The 26,857-nt window shown below is 40.8% G+C and overlaps 1 protein-coding gene across 1 annotated transcript; it reads left to right on the top strand.

The window, feature by feature from the left end:
• LOC119953058 (heparan sulfate glucosamine 3-O-sulfotransferase 3B1-like) lies at nt 1–24,882 on the top strand. Its single transcript, XM_038776862.1, has 2 exons — nt 1–771; nt 23,575–24,882. The coding sequence occupies exons 1-2, from the start codon at nt 218–220 to the stop codon at nt 24,191–24,193; spliced, it is 1,173 nt and encodes a 390-aa protein (XP_038632790.1). The 5' UTR covers nt 1–217; the 3' UTR covers nt 24,194–24,882.
• Nucleotides 24,883–26,857: the final 1,975 nt, after the last annotated feature.

Here is a 26,857-nt window from a genome sequence, read left to right as displayed (position 1 = left end):
TCGGAATTAACAGCATCAAGCGGTGGATACACGGGGGAGCGGGCCGGCAGAGGCGGAGAGCTCTTCTCAATAAGTGGCCACAATGAACATTCTGATGGGATTGAGTCTCAGCAGCGCTCACAGGCTGGGTTTGTAGATAATGGGAACGGATTTGATCATCTTCCGGCACTTTGTGTAGGAGTTGTGGCTGGTTAACAATGAGTCGCTTCCACCCGGAATGGAATGTAGCCTGAGCTGCTATCCTTCAGATTTCCCTTCCCCGGCCGCCTTCCGAAAGAAACTTTTGCTGCTTTTCACCATGTTGCTGCTGTGGGTCTACATCTTCTACTCGTGCACCGCCCTCTGCCTCTCCGTACCCAGCCTGGGCCAGGAGGAGCACGGGGCAGCCCGCCACAGGTCCGGAGGAGCCGGCATCTCCGAGCTCAAAGCCAAGCTGCTGCTCCGAGGCCAGCGGCAGGAGGCAGAGGACGGGCCACTGGCCCGGGACGAACTCGCCTTCCGATCCGCCTCCAGAGACCTGCTGCAGGAAGACACCATCGAGCTGACCGAGGAGAGCCCCACCGCCCTCAGCGGCCACTCGCTCAAACCCTTTGATGTCAACCTGAGCAGCTACGGAGCCAAGAAGCTGCCGCAGGCCATCATCATCGGGGTGAAGAAAGGGGGCACCCGGGCTCTGCTCGAGTTCCTCCGGGTCCATCCCGACATCAGGGCGGTGGGGGCAGAGCCGCACTTCTTCGACAGACACTACGATAAGGGCATGGCGTGGTACAAGTAAGTGTCTGCGGGTTTGCTGCTGGGTTTTTTCTTTTGTGGGGAGAGGGAGAGTAGGATGATGCTGAATCAAAGGAGGCTGATCCCAGCTCCCAAAGAGTGAGTTGCGAGGAATTCCCTGTCCACACGGGACAACGAGTGATTCCCGCCGGGAGCTGGACGCGCGAAATTCGCCTGAATCGCTGTTTCACCGCAGAGTGAAATGCAGCGAGCTTCTGCCTGGTTCTGTAGAAGCAAAATCCGAATTTCAGAGAGCTGGGGGCAAACTCCCATTTCTTTGGTAACCTCCCCAACCCCTAGAATGTACAACTTCCGCCCCCCCCCCCCCCCCAAACACACACAGCCCCACAGAAATCATTGAAAGCTTTAAGGCCGACCTATTACACCTTGTCCTGAGCAATCAGTAGAGAGCATGGTTTAGTTTAAATGAGTTAAACAGATCATTCTTCTGCTCGCTGTAATAACAGCTCAGCTTCGATCCTCACCCTCTCACACCCGATTTACGATGCATGGCATTTTATATGTCCGCTCTCACAAGGGGGAGTTATGGTTTGGTCACTGGGAGGGCGACCTCTTTGGAATATATAATATAGAATGTGTGTAAACTCTACCACATGTGTGTGTATTATTTTCACTGTCTCAATTTCACAAGGCTCACATAAATGTACACTTCTGACAATATTCCAAGCGATCTACCCAGCCGTGCGAGAGAAGTTATATACTTTACAAATCGACTGGCGAATGGGGGCCACAGTTATAATAGAAAAAAGAAATGCGACATTAAATAAAATTATTGTAGATATGCTGCAGGATATGCAAAGAGGGGATCGGAGAAACTCCGCCACGCGCTTTTGAACAATGTACCCCCTAAACTCCACTGCAAAACTCGAATCTGAAATTAGAATTTGAACTGCAATGTGTCAGCATGTGTAGTACACGGAAATCGCACCGCTTGACACACGATGGGTGAGAGTTTGGTAAATAACTGCTTGATTTTGAGCTTCAGTCTGGAATTTCAGCCCAAGTTGATCTGAAATAGCCACCCTTTTAATCTTCGAGTGACTGCAGCGTGTATGGGTTGGTAGGGATGGTGTAAGAACGAAAGGTCATTAAAATAAATTATGGGGCAAAATTCGTCAGGTTCAAACTGTAGGGAGCCGAGGGCAGTGCGCTTTCATTTTTTATAGATCTCCATAGTGGGCCAGGAAAAGGGGGATATTGTGTCGGTTCAAAAGGTGAAAGCCGGCAGACTTTTAGTTTCAATCCCTCAAGCCAGGGAAGGGCTCGGTAATACAAACCCTGGGAATAAACCGGGATGCACAGAAACAAGAGATTTTCCAGTAACTGCCGGCTGTAAGAGAATTCTGCTTTCCATCCTTATTTGGGGGAGGGGGGCAGCAGCAGTTGGAAAATCTTCCAAACGACCCATTTGCCGCTTGAGATATTGACTCCCGCTGCAATTGGTGGGATGACCGAATGCAATGTATACCTTGTGGATGGTTTAACGTTAAACACATGCATGCACAGAGAAAGGCACCATGGCGGCTCACCCTCACCGACCCTCAAACAAAACAATTATTCCCTTCACTGCCTCGGATGTCGTTTTTTTTCCCCCATGTCCCAACTTCGAAAGAGTTCAGGTTGAACCGATGATAGCCCAGTTTTCATCCACATGTTCCTGATTAGACACTTCTTAAACACCCACCTTTTTAGAATGAGCTCAGCTAATGACTCTATGTGTCTCCTGATCAGATGATTGACAATAATTACTGAAAATACAGTTGTGTCCAGTGAGGCTAATCCTCTTGAGAAGGTCTTCTAAAGCTTTCCTTCCTTCGGTCCGGCATTTGTGTCGGGTGGGCGCGAGTTACGAATCAAGTTGAATTGTTTCCTTCCCTATTTGAAACGTTTGTGTTTTGTGGATTTCTTCAACCTTTGGGATTGTGGCGATAAAGGGAATGAGAGATTGTTCGTTTAAAAAAAAAACAGCAGGGAGAGCTAATTTAATTTCACCTGATAATGAAATGTCCCATTCCTTTGATGCACTCTTTCTGAAAGATTTGTTTCAATTGAGATAAGGTAAAAAGGTGTGAAGATCCGAGCTGGCGAGATCTGATGGAGATTTATTCTCTCTCACACACACACAGACTTGCCTCGCCTCGAGGGAAGACATTGATGTGAAGTTTTCTGGATGATAAAATACTCCACTTCTTCAAAGAAATGGGGAGTTTGAAAAAGTTTCTTGATTTAATTATCCCCGCTTTTAACTACTCGACAATAAAAATGTCAGGTTTTTAAAAAAAATCCTTCTACCCTACCCTTGCAGTGGCTCGAAGAGGAACCTTCTAAAATGTCGTGATGAATTGTACAATTTAAAAGTCGTTAAAATCCGATTTGGTTTTTTTTTTAAACAGTTATGGATTTATGGATTATTTCCTTAATTGACCCGAAGGGAAGAATCTTTAAAAAATCAAGAAGAAATGTAACCAGAGATTTGGTGCCGCCGATTCAATGATTTTAGCGTCTTTAAAATGGGTATATAATGAGTCATAAAATCCCAGTGACTCACCGCAAACCAGCGTTTAGAGCGAATCGACGAAGCAGTTGATCAGGGGCCGAAAGAGCTTTTCATACCTTTTTACAGGCTTGTGGCTTGTGTATGATTTTGTTGGGATTCCAATGCTGGATTTTATTGCTGGCCACGAAACGTCTCTGTAAATCTCTCTCTTTTCGGCATTTCTATTAGAACACGACATTGGATCGTTGAGTACATGGTACATTGGGGCATATTAAACGTGGATAGATTGTCCTTTATTTATTCTGGGTTGCATTTTACTCAGTCACAACAGTCAATGAGTGAAGCCAAACAGATGTTCAGGATTTCTCCCACCCAATGCTTGTAAATGCTGCAACCCTTATTCTCAATCCGGTTCATTTGGGCGCTGGCCTCAAACTGCGCCGTTTGGATCGTGTGGGAAACAAATCAAAGTTAACCAAGAGGAAATTAAAACAAACTCACAAAAAAAAGTGTGCATCCTTCCCCGGTGTTATCAGCACTTTGTCTTAAACCAATCTGCAGAGTCCTGGGGGAGTGTTTGACAAGTTCAGATCCTCCTGAAAGCAACATCTAATTATCAGTCCTGTCAATGGATTTTTAAAAAACACCTCCCAGTTTTACACTGAAGAAACCTGAACGTCCCTTTAATAGAGAATGTTAATAAGGGAGCCAAGTTTAGGAGTTTCTGAAATGTCCGTCCTTATCAAGTAGCCTTTGACCAATAAAGTAGAAAAATGACCATGTCCTAACATTGAAGCCAGGGCCGCACATGAATTTCGATGACAAACCTTGAGCAGGTTCTGAATTGTGTTTTTTTTTAATGAATTCAGATTCCAATTGATTCCCGCCATAGAATCGAGAGAATCTGGTTAATTTTACTCTTCAGTATTCAGATGACTTGAGCACTGGGCTCAAATTTAATATACCGAATAAAGTGGTGCAAATGATTTTGTTTACTTCGTTCCCTTTCCCATTCGCTATCGAATATCTGCAGTCCCCCCCACACTCTCCTCTCCAACCCCTGAGGTTTTGGACGATGGAATCAAAAACAAACAAACAAGAGTCCATCTGCCAGGAGGTCGCTGGCTGGTTTGGTCAGAAGAGAATTGTAACTGCGGCTCAAGCACCGGCTAATTCTGACACTGCGGGGGTAGGGGAGGGAGGGAGGGAGGGGGGGGGGGGGGGGGGGGGTGAGGACAATAATGATGGCTTAGCCCTTGGCGTCATTCTTCTGCAGTTTCAAGGAACGACTTGACAAAAAAAAAAGAGAGCGAAAAGGCTACCTCGATGTTGATGAGCATTTATCTTTTTGGGGCTTCTAATCTAGTATAAATCCACACCCGAAAGTCCAGGGTGCTCTGACCTGAAGTTAATCAATGGTAGTTTAGTTAAACCACAGTAGTGTACACTCGAAGGCTGTTTCCTATCATTTAGGATTTTTCTGTATGAAGAGTTTGCAGATCGCCCTGTGTTTGCTCCATCCGGTTTCAGTCGCCACTCGAGACAACTCACCGGCATTTTCTCCCAGAAAGTAACTACTGATCCACATTTCTTATATAAAAAATCATGACTATCAAAATTCGTAGCGGACTGGAAGTTTTCGTCAGAAATTCAAAGTGCAGTCGATTGAATCAATGAAAAAGGAAATGCTTATTCTAACTTTTTTGAGGCTCCGGAGCTTTGGGGGAGGGGGGGGGGTGTAAGCGGGTTAAACTTTCGGCCTTTTCCCAATATTTAAAAATAGCTGACGATCAGATAGTGGGAGGAGAGGCAGATCTTTGGCCAGGTTCTGTGAGTTGCCCAGACAGATGGTCAACTTCATTCCGTGTGAAGTGCTGCCACCACCAGGTTCCCGAGCTCCGGCTCCTCTCTTCTGCCTTTATGTCAGTCTCACAGGCTAAACTCACACAAGTGGTGGCCCAATCTCAGCAAGATTGCAAACAAGGGGCTGTTTTCTTTTCCCTGCTTCACCCGACTGGGCCCTCGAACCTCACTCCACACAAATCCATCAGGGGGCATTTAAAAGACGTGGGGATCCTAATCCTGCCGCGTTGATATAATATTCCAGTGGAAGACACAAATGTGCGGCTCGAAACTTTTCTGTCGCCTACTTCAACTTTTTAAGGGCGGGGCGGTCGGAGGTAGGGTACTCTTTCGGAGGGTCGGTGCAGACTCGATGGGCAGATCGGCCTTCACTGCAGGGATTCTGTGAATCTAGCGTTGGTGTAACAACTAGAACTCAACCACCCACCGTATCTGCAGTTAAAGTTCTTCTTCAGTTTCTCAAGAGAATTGGTATTTCATTGGTAGATTTCACCATTGTTAACGGGACCCACTTTCTCGTTCCCATCCTTCTGGTCCACCGTGTGCAATTGATTCCAATTGTCAAAACATTCAGTAAATACTGTGCCCAATGTAAAACTAATCCCCCTTTCTACACACCCAGTTCATTCCAAACAGAAAAAAACCCCACGGAAGTTTTATAACAGTTGAACTGGAAGAACTTCAATTCATGTTGAGGAGTTAGGAATTAGTAAACAGTAACTTCACCGGATTTAAGACAAGAACCAAACAAACATGACTGGTCGTGTTCAGCGGTGTCTGTCTAATTTAATCCATCTGCACTATCACAGTTGGAAGGAACGACGCTTTCTTTTGCCATGAATGTTCCCCGCAAACATGTGTAGACTTTCTGAATAACTACCAAAATGTAGGTTTTTACTTTGGGGGGAAAGCGCTTTTCTTCCGTTGCTATTCCTTCCCTGTCTGACCATTTTCTTCTCTTTATGGCAATGGGGAAGGGAGGAATTAAAAATAATCGCCTTTAATTAAAAATTTCCAAGTCTTATAGGGAGGACGAAGCCATTTTTCACAAAGCCACGTCCACTTTTGCTCCCAACAGATTCCGAAAGGAGAATCTGTGCCCTGTGAATGAATGGGGGTGGGGGCTGTAATTGATAAGACATGGCTGTGGTTGTCACTTAACATATGGAGCAAAGGGACCAGGAAAAGAAAGTGGGAGGCTTCCTTGTTTAATTAGGAAGATCAGCTGCTATCTCTCGATTGGAATCCCGTCGGTAAATAAACCCCCGCAAGTCGGGCTCCATGCAAATGACACCATTCTTATTGTCCAGGAACCTCATATAAGTGAATCTGCTCCTGAGGGATTTCCGTTCTGCAAATAATGGATGTACGCGTATGAACACGGAGCCTTTCTGTACCGATTCATGATCAGATTCCCATTGTAATCTAGACCCAAGGAGATTACATCAACCAGGTCCATACCCAGATTGACTCAATTTGTCCGAAAACACACACAAATAACACCCCCCCCCCCTCCCCAATCTCAGAGGAAGGGATACAGGAAAGTCAGAATGTATTGAGCCAGCAAGGTTCCTGGTGTGCAGTCGAAGTGCTCAGTATAAAATCACAGAAGCAAAGCGTTTTTGTTTGAAATTAAGCTCAAGTTTGTTTTCTGATTGCACCGAGGGGCGTTTAATACTACCAAACTGATCTTTGTACCCATTTCTGGGCAATTATTTTATTGAGATCTACATCCTTGTACAAACTAACATCAATAGAGAGAAGATTTGAAACTCTGCAGAATTTGTCAACCAATCAAGCATTTCCCGATTGATTCAGCGAACATTCATTTTTTAATCACCCGAGGAAAAGCACTTGAAGCGAGTACCCCTGAGAAAGCAGTACACGACGCAATCTCACAGTTCTTGCCATACTCCCACTTCTGTGTTGCCCGTCTATAGACTAACAATAGGTATGCTCAATATGTTGCTTGTACTTAAAGACGATCACTCCCTTGAGAGTAAGCTAGATCTGTACCTGCTATTAATTGTCAAGGAAGTTACAGAAGGTACCGTTGCATGCATGTTTTGTAAATATAGATGCAGATAGGTCATTGGGCAACTTACCTATATTTTATAGTCACCTGAATGATTAGAGATCCCTTTACATTTGTTCAACGAGAAGGGGTAACAAAGTATAATTTTGCACGTTAAGTTTTTCATCAAATTGCACCATTGCAGTGTTCTATTGACTTTCTTTTCATTAAATTCAGTATTTCCTTAAAATCCCAATGATTACCATTGGATGTGGCAATGTTTCCATTGTGACTGTGAACAAGAATCTGATGAGGTTCATCTTGAGGGATGCAGCAATTCTAAGACAGTTGAAATGTACTTCAGTTTAGTTTATCATATTTCAGAGCAATTAGCCTGTCGGATTATCTGCAGGTTATAGCAAAAAGCCCAGATATTGTCCATTTAATGAGTTGCATATCAAGAATCTGTACCAGAGTGAGTCTGGTGTTTGTTTTACAGGAATTGAGGCTTTTCTATTTGCAGTTATAATTAATTAACCTGCCTGAACCAGTGTTCTGCTGACAGGGAAAGTAAAATACAGGACATGAGCTGGTTTCAAAATTATAGATAAGATGAGGACAACCAGTCAAAGAATGTATAAATTGTTTAATGAGACAGAATCATTAATTGTGGTGGATTTGCTGGGGGAATGTGAATAGCAAAAGCTGTTTCTCATTCTTATTACTCCACTTGGCACAGTATTCAAATGTTTTTCAACTCTGTTGCAATTAAAGAGACAGAAGGACATTGGAACAAAATGCTCAATTGCTGCACTTCCAATGACCTTTCATAAAACGTGAAACAAATTTCCCTTCAAAATCAAGGAAATTTGTTTTTGACAGCTGCAGCATTTCAAACAGGATCACGCAGTATTTCTGAACTGTCCTGATAGTCAAGAAATAAGCACACAGGTAGTGACTGAACCTAAAAACAAATTTGCAAGAGAAATTGATATGCAGAATTCATCCTTCATTTAAAAAATGTTTCAGAGGAATTTTTCTAGCTGTAGCTGAACACATTTTCCCCCACAACCATTGTTTAAATTGTCATATACCTGTTCCTAACCATTGATAGCTGATGTGGAGATGCTGTTGGACTGGGATGGACACAGTAAGAAGTCTCAACACCAGGTCAAAGTCCAACAGCTTGTTTCGGATCACTAGCTTTCGGAGTGCAGCTCACCTGAGGAAGGACCTGTGCTCCGAAAGCTAGTGATTCGAAACAAACCTATTGGACTTTAACCTGGTGTTGTAAGACTTCTTAGTGATGGCTGAGGCAGCCCTGACTACAACATTTATTTTACATAACTACCTGGACAGTGCATTCAGAACTTTTCACAACGTGTGTCTTACAGATTAGGTTAAGACACCAAAACATAAGTCAATCAAGTGCACCAATTGTGATCAATACCTCCTAATAAATTTCTTGTATTGATTTAATGACCAACTGAACTATATATACTGTAAAGGAAACATGCTTGTCGCAATTGAGGTAAGAAGTGCAAAGAGACTTTCAAAACCTTCAGATTTCCTTCTGTAGATGATAAAGTAACTGTCAGTGCCTTACCATTAACAACCACAATTTATCAACCAGAAGGACACCACCTCAGGATCTGCAAGTTTGTGTAAGGACCAGGAAAATATTTGTGCAACCAAAGGAATGAATTATTTCACTATCTGCATATCAGTGACTTACTGGGTGTTTTTCTAACTGTAGATGTCCAATGCCACTCTGCTGAATATCCCCTGAGGCAGTTACCCCAAAATTGATCAAACATCTGAAGCTTGTGCAGCACCAGAAAATCTATTACTCAGATCTGCACTTAATGCTGGCATAAGGTTCCCACAATAATACATTTGCCTTCATGTTCACTTTGTGATTAGCATAGGTGCCATGCAATGGACAGTGCAATTCTGACTTAGTTGTGTGTGTGGCAGTTTCTCAGTTGAGGATTACAATGGTTGTTGTGGTTTCATACTTTATTGCACTAATGCCCTCATAACCCAGGTCACCTATGATACAAAACTTTAATCATGGGATTTTCCTTTCCAGTTAAGCTTTAATAATTCGACTCGCCCAATTTGAGAAATTCTATTGTAAATTAATTGGTCCCAATGCTAAACCTGCTTAAACACACCAAGGTAAGTAGTTAGTTTTGGTGAAACTGTTAAAATAAAAAAGCAGATTTGACATTAGGAAAGATTTTGGAATAAGTTACGGCATCCTTAGTTCTTCAATTAAGCTACTATGGGCGGCAAGGTAACACAGTGGTTAGCACTGTTGCTTCACAGCACCAGGGTCCCAGATTCGATTGCTGGCTTGGGTCACTCTGTACAGAGTCTCACATTTTCCCCGTGTCTGTGTGGGTTTCCTCCAGGTGCTTCACATTTCTCTGTCAAGTCCCGAAAGATGCGCTTGTTAGGTGAATTGGACATTCTGAATTCTGCATCAGTGTACCCGAACAGGCGGCATAGTGTGGCGACTAAGGGATTTTCACAGTAACTTCATTGCAGTATTAATGTAAGTCTACTTGTGACACTAATAAAGATTATTATTAATAATAAAGTGTCCAAGTCTTCAGCCAGATTAATGCAATTCAACTATATTTAATCACATTGAATTATATCAAAATTGCAAAGCTATAACCATTATCATCCAGTGACTTTTGCTGAATGAATTGTTATCATTTAATGCTTTATTTGGCAAGGACCATCAGAATGAGATCAATGCAATATTGCATCTTACTTTGGCTTACTGTTTTTGTATTGAGCTTTAATTTTTATCCAATTATGCTTCATTTTTATTATCAGCATAATTACTGCTTTCTTAATGTCAGCCAGTAAATTTACAGCATTACTATAGTAGGCATTGGCATGCATTTTGAAAACCGATGCAAGGTTTCAGTGTGAAGTAAAGATTATTGCCTCTTACAATTAGCCAGACCATTGAAGAAATGGCTTCACAGATATTGGTACCAACATATTGTTGAATTTGGAACTGTGAAGTAATGATACAAATACTGTATAATCTTCTATTTTCCATTGATGTGCAAGTTCTGTGTCATTCAGTCAATCCATAAGGCAAAGGATCTTTTTGGGTTCAAAACATGATTGCAGCTGCCCATTTTTGTTTGTCTTGATCTGCATTTCTGTCTTTGTTATACACCAACTGAAGATTTTTTTTAAATGTTAGCGGAGTTTTTGACCCTGACTGTTTCTCTAGTTTGCAAGCTCTTGACCCAAATGCCTCATTAGCCTTACATTCTGGATTTTTTAATGGACAACTGGACCAGCAGCACTCTGGGAAAGGTCAGGCTAATATCCTGCAGTTTAAAGAACAAAGTAACCAAACCTCGTTTTCTCTTTAGTTGCTTGACTGCCACCTCCTCTGCTCTGAACAGACTTTAAGGCTAGACAGGTTTAATGTTAGGTTACACATCGCTTCTCTGCCTTTGGAAATAACTGCATTAAAAAGCATTCAGGGGTTGCAACATGCCAACGTCATTCTGATAGTTTGTTGGAGGCACATTGAGTGCATTTAGTTTACAAAACAGTTACTCTTTCGCTTTGGGACTATGTTTGCAGAATAAAGTTAGTTACTTTGGTTTAAAAGCAATGTAAATTGTAGAACGATTCAACCAGAACAGAATCATCTGAAACATGTCACACCGAGATAAATGATTAGAAGCCTAAGTTTAGGCTTGTTTGTAGAGCGTGAATTTGGTCATCGTCTGAGTTTCAAACTTTTTTTTTGAAAGATGTTATGGATGTTGATATACAGAACTGGCAGATTTTTAGATACAAAATGACTTCTATTGCATGTTTTTCACCTTTATTTGTAATAATTTTTAATTTTTGCAAAATCACGAATATAAGATTGAAATTCCAAATGAGAATTATTGTGAATTACCTATCTACCCTTTTTTGCTTGACAACATTACTACCTTTATGTACTATTTGCAAGCATAAGTGGTTTGCTCAGCGTATCATTGTCCTAAAAGCTGTGATCTCAAACCATAAAATGTGCTTGTTTAAAGTTTTAGGTAATTAGGCCACTGTGAGGCAAAGGACAATGGATTTCTTTAGAAGATGTTCAGCATGAGGAGCACTTTTTAGTGAGTGTAATGAGGTTCAAAAGCATTGGAGGAACTTGTGTTGTATAAATAAAACACTTTCCTCTGTGCATTAAAAGATTACTTTCTCTCCTGTATTCTATTGTAACCGTTATCCCAACAAGCTCTACCTAAGCACCATAAAAACAGTAGGTAGCAGCAGAATCACATGGCAACCCCTGCCAGCCAATCCCGTTCCAACTCCTTAAGCGGACACAATGCCTGGAGTGGCCCCTTCACAGCAGCAAAATTACTTCTGCTGCACAAACTCCTTTCATCTTGCACTGGGAAGCAGTGGATTGTTTTCACTTTGAATTACAGAGACTAATTGTAAGGGGGGCATGGGGAGAGGGGAGGAGTGAGGCTACTGGGGTGGCCTGGCCCCTGCCGGCCACCACTGAATGTGGCCACAACAGTTGGGAAAACATGGCTGAGCGAGATAGGAATCTCCTGCTGAAGGTGGAAACAAAAGCGATTCAGTCCAACAGGAACTTCATGTCAAACACCCATGTTGGCAGTAAGCTTTGCACACATGGTGTACTGCCAATTATTGTTCAGGGCCATTCAAACAGCCCCCTCATCAAACTTCTTTTTACACGTATTCTTTCTTCCTTTTTAAGGTTTTCTTTCCCCTGTAGCTGAAGTCAGCTGGATCAAAAGAAGCCAGTTGATCTTGTAGGTCTAATGCTCAGCAAGATTCCTTTTGCTTTGAACCAAATGGAAGGGTTATTTTCTGGGTTTTAAGTTTTATGTCAGACACTTATTTAACAATATGCTAGCCTGCAAATATGTTTATTGGCAAAATTGAGGAGGAAGGAAAGAAACACCCAGAGCAAAGAATAGAGCCAGGACTACACTACTTTCATTACACATATCAATTATTAACTCTTAATGCTCCAGTGACCCAGCGATTCACCAAGAGGCACAGACTTGGCATAAATAGCTTATTTTATTCTACCAGGAAATTGGTGCATGCTAATTTTGGCAATAAAGTTATAATAGCATCTGACACCTTGAGGGCTTCTTCCCATGAAGATCCTTAGTCGATAAAGTACTTTGTGTGTAGATTGATGTTTCCCAAGTAAAATATTGCTACTGAGGCTTAACCAATGTGGATAATTAGTTCCCGCTAATTTTGTCATCGCAATAGTTCCCAAATATCTGAGATACATCAAGGAACAATTCAATTTTTTCCCATTAAATACTGCGGTCTCCATTTTAATCAGATGCAGATGAGAACATTTTAATTGTGTGGTTTTACTCGTATATGTTGGTAGTTAATGACTTATTTGGTTTATGATACTCTTCATTGACTGCAAACTGTTTGACATTGAAGGTATGGCAGGCTGTTAATGTTTTCCTTAGCTCATTTCGGTATGTCTCTTAGAGTCTGAAATGCCTCCTAACAAGCAACAGACAGTTGTGCAATTATGTAACTGGAAACATTTGACTTTAATTGGTTACTTCTCCACAGCAATGCCAGCCAAGCAAAGGAACAGCAGCAGAGAATAATCTTAAGTTATTCTTGTTAAAACAACGGATTCTGAACGTCAACACTCCCTCTGACTGTGACACCAGCACAGTTTGACCACGGTTAAAATATCCCATAGACTTGTGATAATTCTCCCACCTTCCAAGCATGAGATAAAATGGTCCAGGATGTAAATGAATAAATCCACACATGTGGAAGATTTTGCATGGACTTAGGGATTTCCAAGACTCCAGCTTGACTTGGAAATTGCAACACTCTCGGGTAAGAAATCTACGGCACAAGAAAGGGGAAAAAAATGGAACTGCTGTGGCATTCTTACCAAAACTGAACACGGCTGCTGTAGAAATTGTTTTGTCTGCTGCCATCTTTAATATCATGCCATCATATGTTTCATAACTGGCAATGAAGGTAAGTGCACATTACTGAATCATGTCATAATGCCTTCAGTGCCTCCCAATTAATAAGCAGAATGTGTTGGCATGCATGAAGTATGGGGAATCCAAAAGCAAAATAACAATTTCTGACTGTCACGTTGGTGTATGGGAATGCCTGTCTAAAATACAGTGTCTGAGACTTTTTGTGCAATGTTGGAAACTAGCACAAAATACATGCCGTATCCAGAATGTGCCCCTGAAGAAGTGATTCTAGTTTCACTAAAACTTGGGCCTTGAGCCTCACTTCCAAAATCCTGCCATGCTGTGGGCACAAATCCAGGGTTGCAATCTGGCTCACTGGTTTAGGACCTTGGGCAATAATGATCCTGAGCTGGCTTGCAGGTAATGTCCAAGGAAGTGCAGTGAGAATATACTGCAGCTGGTGAACCTGGCCTGGCAGTGGCCTGCGGTGTTTTCTTTTGGAGCCAGGAGCAGTGCTCCTTTGCCACCCAGCTTTACAGACCAAAGAATAACATTTAAAAAAAATCTTTGAGGACGGTCACCAGTGACATCTCTAAAGAAGGCTCACTAATCCTCTAAAACTGGTCCATGCTCCACCAGGTTAATGACAAATTTGAAACGGGGTCTTAAATTGACTTTTGACCCACTGTTTTGTGTATTCAAGGCACATAAGGCCTGTTTCAGGAGACCACTCTGGACACAAGTGACAAATTTGGGGAGTAGTTGGGCACACCAAATAAAGCATAAATGGACAATGCTCCCTCAGTATATTGGCTCATGTGGTTACTTTCAACTTCTGGAGTGAATTCCTCAGCTCTTAACCCGACCCATTCCCAAAATAATCCTGGCTGGGCTCAAGAAAGCTGAAACCTTCTGAGGAGCAGCATCTGTAAAGTAATGTCTGAAAGGAGATAATTAACTCTCGGATCTTGGATGATAAAAATACTTTGACAATTTTTTTGATCATATAATACAGCAGGAGGAATTTTGAATGTGACTGTTCAGAAATCATGAATGCATACGATTGCAATTCAAACTGCATGGCATCCATAGTGTCAGTGGGCCATAAATGGGAACAGTATCCTGAGATTCTGCACTCACAAAACTTAATTACAGCTCATGGGTACTATGAAACCTATGAACAGTTACAATATTAAGGAGGGTTTCAAGACATGAAATGGATTGAAGTCAGTTGCACTTTAAAATTCAGACCAATTATTGATATCAAAATAATTTTGACCCAATCAGTGGCTTTAATAATAATCTTTATTATTGTCACAAGTAGGCTTAAATTAACACTGCAATGAAGTTACTGTGAAAATCCCCTAGTCGACACACTCTGGCACCTGTTCGGGTACACCGAATGTCCAATTCACCGAACAAGCACATCTTTCGGGACGGGTGGAAAGAAGCCAGAGCACCCGGACGAAACCCACGCAGACATGGGGAGAACGTGCAGACTCTGCACAGCCAGTGACCCAAGCCGGAATCGAACCTGAGGCCCTGGCTCAGTGAAGTAACAGTCCTAACCACTGTGTTACCGTGCTGCCCAACAAAATCAGTATATATCAGAAGATTGCACAGGAATTACCTGTGTGGATAGCCGCAACGGATTCTATTCAACCTAATTCTATTATAATAATAATATTTGGTGCCCAGGCTCCAAAATGGTGTCAAGTTCTGCTCTGGACGCACTTGAATTGAAATTCCTATTGTGAGCAGTAGAAATTATTTTACACTGTGTGAATTTTTCATTTTAGTTGATTACTTGGTATTTATCATACAGCATTCCTTGGAGAGAAGATGGTGACCATAATTTTTAAGATTACAAGGTGTGGATTAATCCATTTTTTGAAATTCATTTTCAGAAAAGATATCAAATCATAGAATCATAGAATTTACAGTGCAGAAGGAGGCCATTCAGCCCATCAAGTCTGCACGGCCCTTGGAAAGAATACCCCACTTAAACCCACACCTGCACCCTACTCCCCTAACCCAACCTAACCATTTTGGGCACAAAGGGGCAATTTAGCATGGTCAATCCACCTAACCTGCACATCTTTGGATTGTGGGAGGAAACCGGAGCACCCGGAGGAAACCCACGCAGGCACGGGGAGAACGTGCAGACTCAGCACGGACAGTGACCCAAGTCGGGAATCGAACCTGGGACACTGCAGCTGTGAAGCCACAGTGCTTACCACTGTGCTACCGTGCTGCAATGTGGGAAACAGGAACAAATTGGTAAAATGGCGGCGGTTGCTTGAAACTCCTTAATTAAATGCAGGCTGAAGAAAAAGTAGTGGATTCATTGAAATTGACTCAAAGACAGGTAGTGCGTTTTTGTTAAATTCCATAATGTATTATGGAATAATTCACGCTCACACCCAATAGCGTGATAAATGTACTCATTGCACAGCCTGCTAAGGTATGCATTTTAAAAAGCAGAAGCAGTTGAAGTCGGCTTCCTGTGACAGAACTACAAGGTGCTGCACTGCACTGTCTGCCACACAGTTTGGAGCAGCTAGATTGCGCTTCAGCAGATCGAATTTCAACAAATGTCAACCGAACGTTGTTCTCAAAAGTGTAGCATGACCAGCACATCGTAGCCTCCTGAGGTGGGTGGTGCACACCTGCTGAAAGACTGATCAGGTGCTATAAAAGTAACCTTTTTTAAAGAGTGTTAAGAGCTTTGTTCTGACTGAGGCCCCAAAATACTGTCACTTTGATACGCTCCTGTTTTTCTTCAGCGATAAGATGGGTCAGTAACAGGTTACTAACACCTCTGGCAAACACCCAAGATAAATAGATTGATCACCTAACCTTTAAAAGTCAGTGCTAAGTAGGTATTGCTGATTTACCACACAAACCGAACCTTTTGGTTCTCGTAATGGTCTGGACGATAATTTCACTCTGCGCATTTCATTTTAAAAGTAGACAAGAGCATTAACCGGTGCACGCAGTTTTACGTTTGTTTACATTTTCCTTAAGATTCCTCAACAAATAAATATCCTTAATAGCTTTTATTTCAGCCCATTTTCCAATCATGTGAAACTCCCTGCCACTTTGCATTCTTTAGATGGGGGATGGTGAGAAGAGAGACTTGTTTGTACAATAGGTGCCTCTGTCAACACCCTTCCCACAGCGCATGGTGTAATTTTCTCGTGCGTGAGACATCCAGCTGAGTTATTTCCTCCTCCTTTCCCTCAGGAAGGTTGCATAACTGCTATATGGCAGCCTGGACAACACTGGCGTGATATTCCCCTCACAGATGCTTCAGTGAGTTCAAGTCATGCTATGAACTACTGCAAGGAACTCATCGCTGTGGGGGAAAGTAAAATGTCCTTTCCAGCAGTGAATGGAGTATGGATTTTTGAACTCTATTAGAAGTCATCAATTGTAAATTGTGACAGAGCCCTCCCTCAATGCATTGACTGAAAAACCCCTTGAAACTTTCAATTAAACACATAGACTTGAGAAAATGGTCTGTCAGTGTTTAAAACACAGCTGTTTACCTCAAGAAACAGACAATGGTTCACTTGACCGCTTTAAACATTTTTTGACTTCAATAAATACTGCTTAGTTTCTAGAATCCCTCCAAGACTTTGGAAAAATGTCAGTAAGTCATCAACCTAGTTGAGAGTAATTCTTATTGGATCCTCTTGAAATTTTGAGGAACTACAGTTTATTTTACCTTGGCTTAGCATTGTAGAAATCCAAACTCATTGTACTCAAAATCTTGTTCATCATTTGGAATTTGGCAGCAATCAATTTTCCAAGAAATATGCTGTAAATTCAATCAGTAATCCATCTGCACATGGCGCCATGTATGAGAGCAGCAGCATGGAGTCAATATCTTCGGACGCCTGAGGAACAGTGTTCAAAGACCCGAGACCTGAAATCCTGGCTTAAATGAATGCACCATCCCCATCGACATAAGGAAATAATTTGCCTTAGAACACACAAACTATTGAAGTATCTGGGAAGGCGCCAATCACCTCGAGTGTCACAGGATGGAGCACGCGGGAGGACAAGCATAAACATCGGGAAGGGAGCGCAGAATCCAGAGCGTCCCATCATCAAACGCCACCAATCCAGGATTGAACTATTCAGCCATTGTAGAACCCACCTCCCCGGAGTGGAAGGAAGTTATCCCTTTCCGTGAGAGACTGCCCAAGAGAGAGACGAGGCATAGAGTGGTGGGGCACACTTGTGACAGATGTGTCCCCAACATATTTGCCTCCAAAATCAATACTCTCAGCCCATGGAGACCAGAGATCTCTCCAATAGGGTGGGAGGTAAAATTTGACAAGTGTCGCCATATGAGGTTCCTGCAATATAGTCCTCTTCTGTTTACATGGTGTTACTATGTCTGTCAACCCCCGCTGGAACCTACAGGGACTAATTTATTGGTGTCCATCATGAAAAGAGAGGGAATGTGTTTCTGTACTTTAACAATATATAACATGTGGACCCATGAACATGGGGGTTCGTAATGCGGCTTCTCTAGAATCGTTTTGCTTTGCCATATCTGCTTTGGAGAAAGAATGTGTATTAATACACTTAATCCGGTAACAATGTACATAAATGAAATGCACAGGTGTTTCCAAGTTTGACAGGACAGTACAAGTTGAATACGGCAGAATCGAGGAAGACTAATCTGCCTTAATTGAATTTATACAGTAGTTAAGCACAAGATATTCATCCATTGCAGATTCTTTCCAGAACAAGCTGTGGCATGCTCTAATTTTATACAACCCGTGCCTCATGACTGGAGACTTTCTTATGTGGCCGCCATGTGATTGTTCACGTGTCGATCGTTACCTTTCGTTCAAACCATATTTAAGAAAGATAAATCTCCCTTTCGATGCTCTGTTTGATGTCATGCATTTGGGGCATAGATTGATGAAGCAGGTTTACTTTTAACAAGAATTTAATTTAAAGTTCATTTTTTCTGATTGGCCAGGATAGCAATGTTCTAAAGCAGCGGAAGAGCAAAGTGGTCTGGACAGATTTTCCGTAAACACAATGCTGCCATAGATCTATTACGTGAATTCATATTTCTGATAGTACCATTAAAAGATAAATGATAAATGTATTTGGAAAAACAGTCATGATGTGGAGATGCCGGCGTTGGACTGGGGTGAGCACAGTAAGAAGTCTTACAACACCAGGTTAAAGTCCAACAGGTTTGTTTCAAACACGAGCTTTCGGAGCACGGCTGAAGAAGGAGCCGTGCTCCGAAAGCTCGTGTTTGAAACAAACCTGTTGGACTTTAACCTGGTGTTGTAAGACTTCTTACTTGGAAAAACAGGACCGTGGTACTGTTTTATTGGTCTAGAGAGGTCAGTAATATTCTCACACATGGATGGTGCAGTGGTTGAAATGATTTCAAGGATTCGGGTAAAAATAGGAGCTCAGATGAAGCTGACTTTCATATGTTAATTTGGGGAGTGGGGAAGCTAGGTTATTGTTTGGAGACTGGTTGAACCAACAAGACTTGAAGATCTTGTGAGGGAACGGTTAGCATGGTAAAGTGTCTTTCAGGAGACTTGGTTCCTTATTCCCGTTAGATGTACAAATCAATGAATGACGCAGCAACTTCATTGTTTTGGCAATGTCTGAAAGATAAGTTAGTTCAAAACCATCTGTATATTGCAAATGCTTTACAATCTTTGTGTAATGGTCCATATGGCAATGGTGTGGCTGGACTGTTCCCTCATTTAGAAACTAGATCCTGATTACGTTAGACTCTTTGATTCATTGAGTATCATACCTGATTTAATTTTAATAATTTATATTAAAATGGCTGAGCACTGATTTTAATCAGGACCAACAATAGCTGGTGAGTTAAGAATCCTAATATTTTTTCCTTTTTAATATTTTAACGTTTCAACGGGCAACAAGATGGTTTGGCTGCAAAACCATTAATCGGGTCTTTCTGTTCAGCTGACTAAAGCTGTAATCTATGTTTAGAGAACCATGCTTTGCTTTTGTTAGGGTTAGGGCTAGAAGAACCTTTGTTTGACACTGATTGTGAAGATTGTCTTTTGATATTTGGTTGGTTTGGGAACATCTCCAAAGCATTAGTGCATCTTTTTAGAAGTCTGAATGGTGCATGGCACTTATTAGGTATAGGCTGAGGTTTCGCTGCCTCCCAATTGTTGGTGGAAACAGGTATAAGATACTCCAGACTAAAAGAGGATAATGAGATCTACTGCTTGCTTCCTGCCCTAGATCTTCCAACTTTGTGTGCTGAAGTTGAAAAGTAAATGGAACAAACAAAAGACTTGAAAACACCACGTTTTCATGTAATGTGAAAGGAAATCTGTTTGCTGATGAAATCTCAGAATACCTATACCATATAAATCATATTGATGCAATCTCCCTTTTCATTTAACGGTGAATCAAGCTGCTTACTCTTTTGTTGCTTTCAAACTATTGAAATCACAATCAGGCATATATTACTGACTACACGCATTTTCCCCTACGCAATCCCCTATGCAATCATTTACTTTGTGTTGATCTAAATTCAAATGGCCATTGTGTTTAAAAAGAACTCTGTCCAACATGATACAGGATGTTATTTTTGTGAACAGTTAGCTTTGCTAGAACTCCTGCTTCCAACGGCGATTTTGACCATTTGCTTCTCAATAACAGGGTAATATGAGATGATGGCCTAGCCTGTGCACAGCACACAGAACATCTACTTTGCAATACTGTACTGAAAGCTGTACAAAATTTCTTTATAGCTTATTGCTGAGTCAACTGTGAACAACATATATTCTCTGGTTGCTTAAGAATATTATCCTGAAACAGCGAATATCTTTGGTGTTAGCTGCAGATGGTGCGTGAATATTCCTGTATGTCGTCGATGCTGGGTCACTGCTGTGTCCTCAGAATACAATCTTGGTTGGATTGGCTGAGCCTTATGAAGACAACAGAGGTTCTCATGTACAATTTATTCTTGAGTTATGCTAGCTGCTTGGTGCCACACTTGAGCCAGAAGGCTCATGTTATGCTGCCAACTGCACTTCATTTCAGTTTTAATATCACGGAAGAGCCAATGGAAGCTCTTTGGAAGCTTTGTTATATAGTGCTAGGAATTACATTGAACTATGTGTAATGCCCATGTTCAGATGGTCTTGCATTGCCTGTCAATATTTGATTTGGGTGTGGTCACGCATGAGTTGAATGCCACATTTGTTGCAAAGCTGAAATTCTTTCGCAACAATGTGAATTGGGTAACAGCTGGATGGCAAGGGAAGCGACTTGTGCTGAGGACTGATATTATGATTGTGTAAGAGGGCTGTGAATTAAGTTGTACATTTTGTTAAAACCTTTCCTGTTCAAGCAAGTCTTCGGTATGAAAACACTCCCTTGGATGTCGAAAGGCATCTTACATGGAATATTTTGTAGGGTGGAGATGAAGCATTAAAAGAGATTAGTAAATCTACTGTAATGCAGAACCCTAAATTTAAATTCCAATGCTTTAAGTAGCTGATCATAGTGATTTTGAGAAAGCTAATTTATATCATTGCATAGGGTCATGCTGTAACCCAAGATTTCAGTAAATAAATAGAATAAGATTGAAACAAAATATATTTTTCAATGTTGATGAGAAAAATATTTAATGCCTAAAGATCCTAGGCAGTAACTTAACAAACTCTTCCTCTATATTCCTGTTTGCATTAAATGTTGCAGTTTGTTTTAAATAGTAGTCAGGCATTAGTTATCCCACAGCAAATTTATTTTTTGTACACGGTATGTGGTCTAGTTTAGATTGAATCACTGAACCAAGTAGACCATGATACAAAGCTCTGGCAAATTTTATCTGCGTTTTATTGAATTACTATCCAAGTGGAATATTTCTCAGTGATCTTCTGTTTGCTAAAGTTCAGCTAATTCAGGTTGTGCAAAATTCTATAATTGTGTTCCTGTAAGAATGATATTTACTTTGAATTAAGTGTTCTAAAATATAAGTGACTGCTAAAAATAAGCTCATTGAACTTTAACCACTCTTTTCTAACTTTGTCCCTGGGAGTACTTTTAAGCTCATCAGTTTTTCCACATTAATTCACTTGCTAGTTTTTTCTTTAATCTGAGGGAGCCAGTGAATACCTGTCCATTAAACACATGCAGAAGTTGTTCTATATGGGATGGCTTATTGCAGTTGAATTTAAAAAATGAAACATTTGTAAATACCCAACTCACCTGTTGACTATCGTCAGTGAATATTCTTCTGAGACATGTTAGCAGCTAAGCACAGTGACCCTCTGTACAGACAGAATTAAAGAGCAGGGATTGGACTATAAAATGACCACGGGCAATTGATAGACCTTTGTCTATGCTTGTTCCCTTTCTCCAGTAATTAAACATCCAGGACTTACTGTTCATTTTATATTGCATCCTAAACTTTGCATTTTATTTCCTCCAAACTTTATGGCTTTATGTGGAATGAGCCCAACCCAAGTACTGTGGTAAATGTGCAAAACAGGTCAATCTGTTCTTAGACAGGTCTCTACAGGTATTGGCAGAAAAGCTGTTTTTTTTAAAGAAAGCCTCATGAAATTATGAGACTGTTCTTGAAAGATAGTAGTATGTGACTGATCCCTAAATATAATAGCTAGTAACCTCGCAAAGGCAATACAAATTGTGCAATAGAATAATCATAATGATTGAAATAGAACTCATGTCCCAGTCGTTACTCTCTATGTAGTCAATAGCATAAATTACCTTGATAGATTAAAACATTTTGGGAATATACAGATGCAGTCCACTCCTCTAAATTCAAGGTTGCTTAATTTAAACTCTGATGACTACATTTTATTGGGTGCTATATTCCCATTTTGCTTGCCTCAAACGATTGGGTTTTGATACAAATTGTTAATCGATGTAACTGGAATGGTGTGTACCTAATCTGAATTGCATAAGCCTAAATAACCGAATCATGGGCATGTGAAAAGTCCAACTGCAAGAAATTCGTATATTACCCAAAACTCCAATCCAAAAACACCTTTCCAATGAATAGATATTCTCATCCAAATGTACTTAACAGCGACAGAATGTTACAATATTAGGGTGGGTGCTGCACTTATTGCCTATCACTAGTTGTCCTAAGAAGGTGGTGGTGGACTCTCCTTGAGTTGCTATGGTTACACTAATGGTGTTCCCATTAAGATTTTAGGCAGGGGGGGTTCTAGGGTTTTGACCCAGAAAAAATGAACGACTGGTACCATGACTCTGAATTTCCATGCAATTCTCCTGCTATAATTTTGGTGACAGATCAGTAGAAATCCTGGTGAAAAATGCTACTTGCGCCATTCCTCAGGAAGTTCCAATGATTAGCCACCAGAAAATTCCAGGCACATATGTTCGACAATCTTCCCAATCACTTATGTGTGCACACAGTAAGGACTAAAACTTTCAGCAGTGATACAGACAACATGAATAAACACGTTTTGTTGCTCATTTCAGCATAATATTTCCATAAGTTGTATCTTATTTATTTGAACAAAAATGGCTATTTTCTGTTACAAAAGAGCAGTTACTGGTTATACAGTCTCAATGGTTTGGCAATATGTGTGAACTCCCAATAGCGAACATACTTAGAGAATATATTTTAACAGTCATATTCCAGGAACTTTAAAAAAGATCACAATGGCATTGTCAGAGCATTCAAGTTTCATTTTTTGGGCAGGAAAGAATTCTACAGTAATCTGGACATTGAAAATAGGGACCAGAATTGTTTAAATCCCTTTAGCCTTTTTTGTTGAACTGCTGTAGTTGCTATTGATTTTAAATAGCCACGATAGTCACAATGTGATTTGGTACAACAGTGTTCTGGTTTTAATATGTGTTCGTATCTTTCAATAACATGAGGCAGTCTCGGAATCAAGGGCCTTCTGATAATCCAGTAAACTCCAAGAGAATCTCAAGCAGTTGCCTTTTTACCATATGAAGCAAATAACATTGCATGCATTTTGGATTGGGCACCTTGGGATGTTTTGCTATTTTACAGTCTGTAAAAATTTATACACAAGTTATTGAAATTGTGCATGGTCCGTGTACTCGTGCTTAACCCTCTCCAGATGATTTAGACAAGAACCATTTTTACTAGGTACTTATTTGTGCCTGATCATCTCATACTTTTGTGTCCATTGAGACACCTGCAAATTAAATTTCTGAGGTTAATAAATTATCAATTGCCTAACAGTCTGTTAGATGCTGTCTTTTCTGCGTATTGACAGCACTACATATATTCTGTATGATTAAATTTGCCATAAATGTTTAGATAGTTTTATGACTTTTTATGTTTCTGGTCTTTTTCCTCAGACAATTTTGTTCATCAAAGTATCTTTGTTTTTACTTAGAGATCTGATGCCTAAAACACTGGATGGACAAATTACCATGGAGAAAACTCCCAGTTACTTTGTTACCAAGGAGGTAGCTGCCCGAATCTATGCAATGTCCAAGGATGCCAAGCTAATAGTGGTGGTTCGGGACCCCGTCACTCGAGCTATTTCTGACTACACGCAAACTCTCTCAAAAAAACCTGATATCCCGAGCTTTGAGAGCTTGACCTTCAAAAACAGGACTACAGGCCTGATTGACACGTCATGGAGTGCGATTCAGATTGGTATCTATGCCAAGCACTTGGAGAATTGGCTACAGTATTTCCCAATGCACCAGATTCTGTTTGTGAGTGGAGAGAGGTTGATCAGTGACCCCGCAGGAGAACTCGGCAAAGTTCAAGACTTTCTGGGTCTGAAAAGGATCATCACAGACAAACATTTCTATTTCAACAAGACCAAGGGCTTCCCTTGCTTGAAGAAGCCAGAGGGCAGCAGCAAACCCCATTGCCTGGGCAAAACAAAAGGCAGAACCCATCCCAACATTGACCCAGAGGTGGTTCAGAGGCTGAGAGACTTCTACCGGCCTTTCAACATGAAATTTTACCAAATGACGGGACAGAACTTTGGCTGGGACTAAGGTCAATTTAACCTCATGTAATTATGACAAAGACATGTGAATTTATTGCTATATATATATGTAACTTGTACAGAAATCTATTTTATAATAATTTATTTTTAATTCTTAAGCAATTAATTCACTAAGCTGCCTAACCACACTGTATATAGATCAGCCCATATCTTCTAACATTCCACTGTTTTTAACTGCATTACTCATTGATGATGCTGTCACTCATCAATTAAGATTTAATATCCAAAAGCACAACTTTTTGTTACGGGTATTCAGTATTCATATGGTTTAACAATTTGGCATTTGGCTCCTTGCCTGTCTACATTGGCTTCAGGTAGAAAGTTCTTGCTGTAAAAGTCCATCAAAAAAGGAAACAGTGGTCACATGGTACGAGTCAGTGCAGAACCTACACATAGCCATTGAACTTAAGAAAATCTTGTTTACCTCTTGACAACAAGAAGGTAAAAGTAATCAACTCATTTCCATACTTTGCTTAAATCACGAGCAACTGTATTCAAGGCCTCTCTAATGAACAGATAATTACCAGTATCCTGCTGCTTGAGTCCACTGCTTTGTCTTCTCTCTTTAAGATCATAAACATGATGTGGAGATGCCGGCATTGGACTGGGGTGAGCACAGTAAGAAGTCTTACAACACCAGGTTAAAGTCCAACAGGTTTGTTTCAAACAGGAGCTTTCGGAGCGCAGCTCCTTCCTCCGGTGAGGAAGGAGCTGCGCTCCAAAAGCTCATGTTTGAAACAAACCTGTTGGACTTTAACCTGGTGTTGTAAGACTTCTTACTAAGATCATAAAGACAGCCATGTTCTATTCATTTCACAAAATGAATTACTGCAGATTAGATGATCATTCTGTGATGTTTGCGTAAATGGAGATCTACATACTGGTTCCAAACTCCCTCTGTCATAAACCTGGGGCTAAGTCTGGAAAGGCACCCATTTATTTCCCTGATTGTATTTCAACATCCACATCACTAACTTTGATCAGTTGGGTTGTGACTTGTAAACTAAAAAAAAAAATCCTCATTTCTTTAACCCTAATACCCTTGACCCCATGGCAGGAAGATATTGTCATTTGCTAATGGCCAGCAATGGGGCTGCCATAAATGCCTGTATGATTTTGGAAAAACAGAGTTGTCCAGCTCTGGTACTGCAGGCACCCTCATCTCTAGGGTGTGGTGATGTACCTATTTTTTTCCAACAATTCTAAAATGTTACATGGTTTTGAAATAAGAGGACGACTTGGTACCGAAAGTTCAAAATGAAACATGAGCCATTTGCTGGCTGGAACAGTTTGTTCAAATCTAAATATTGATCTGCACCAGTGAAAGGAATAGAAATTTTCTGAAATTGATCACAAAACAACTCAAAATACTTTAGCAACTGGTAATCGAGATGTTCTTTTCAGGCTCGAACTTTAGCTCAAATTGTGTCCATACATTTTCATAAGCAGGAAAGTTGAAACCGGGAGGACAAACTGTACTAAAACATGACTTATGGGGTGAGATTCTCTGGCTTCCCCGCGGCGTGTTTCTCGGTGGCCCGAGGCAGCCCGCCATTGGCTGGCGGTGGGATGTTCTGGTCCCATTGCTGTCAATGGGATCTCCCATTGAATCGACCACACGCCGCTGGGAAACCCACGACGGGAGTCCACCATCGGCGGGACCGGATGATCATGCTGGCACGAACAGCCGGAAGATCTCGTCCATTGTGTGTTCCTGTGGGTCTTGGCTATTTTCAAACCTTTACTGGATCTGAGTGCCTTGTTTGGGTTCTGGGCATGAAACCAAAACCATAAGGATCACGATGATGAGATCTGCAACAATGTTATTCAAACTCATTTCTGTGTTGTGCTACGAATAATATGCTGCCTTTTTTTATAAAAAAGGGGAGCTTCAATCCACATGTCTGTTATTTAGCCTACAACCACACTGATCTATTAAGATTAGTTAGAATATTTTTGTTAATGAACGAAGCACAATTTTTCACGTCTTTTTTTTTTTCATTTTTAATTTTGTTAGGATTCTCACTTTGCATGCTATCCTCTTTTAACCCATAGATTCAGGTTTTCTCTTTTGAAAGTAAAATCATTCTTGCTTTTCAAGCAGAAAATCTTGTCCAAAATGCCACCTTTCAGTGACAACAATTGTTTCTGTACAAAATGGAAGCTATCTGTAACATGCTATGGTGTCGAATGCACTGAGGCAGCAGCAAAGTGCTCTGTAGCAGTTTTGCCATTGAAATGAATCACACATCTGTTCAGTTCTGCCCGATGCGTAATGTCGCAGCATATCCAATCCATTGTCTTCCGAAGGGTAAATTTATACCTTAAAATGGTGGTTAGCTATCAGTTTGTAATAATAAATATGTGGTTGAGTTTTATTCAGCCTGCGTTCAAAAGTACGGATATTAGCAAATTTCTTCTGATAATATTGTACTTTAGAATAGTTAATGTGTAAAAAAAAAAGTAAATCAAGTATTTTGTGGTATGTACAACAGAAAATTAATTTTACACAGATAAAAATATTTCTTTCTAGGATATTGAATAAAAGCATACTGTTTCTTATTATGAAGAAACAAATAAAATATATTTTACCAAACCATTGGTCTTTCTTTTTTCTGAATATGAAAAGTTTGCGCATAGACTTTCAGGTAAA

This window comes from Scyliorhinus canicula, chromosome 18, assembly GCF_902713615.1.
Source record: "Scyliorhinus canicula chromosome 18, sScyCan1.1, whole genome shotgun sequence".
NCBI classification, from domain to species: Eukaryota; Metazoa; Chordata; class Chondrichthyes; order Carcharhiniformes; family Scyliorhinidae; genus Scyliorhinus; species Scyliorhinus canicula.
The sequence above is the reverse complement of the archived record's forward strand: the minus strand, read 5'-3'. Positions and strand labels throughout refer to the sequence as shown.

Bases quoted from the DNA above. Each gene is read 5' to 3' on its own strand.
- LOC119953058 (XM_038776862.1), top strand. From the start codon at position 218: ATGGAATGTAGCCTGAGCTGCTATCCTTCAGATTTCCCTTCCCCGGCC. The intron at 772-23,574 runs GTAAGTGTCTGC...GTTTTTACTTAG, and splicing joins AAGGGCATGGCGTGGTACAA to AGATCTGATGCCTAAAACAC.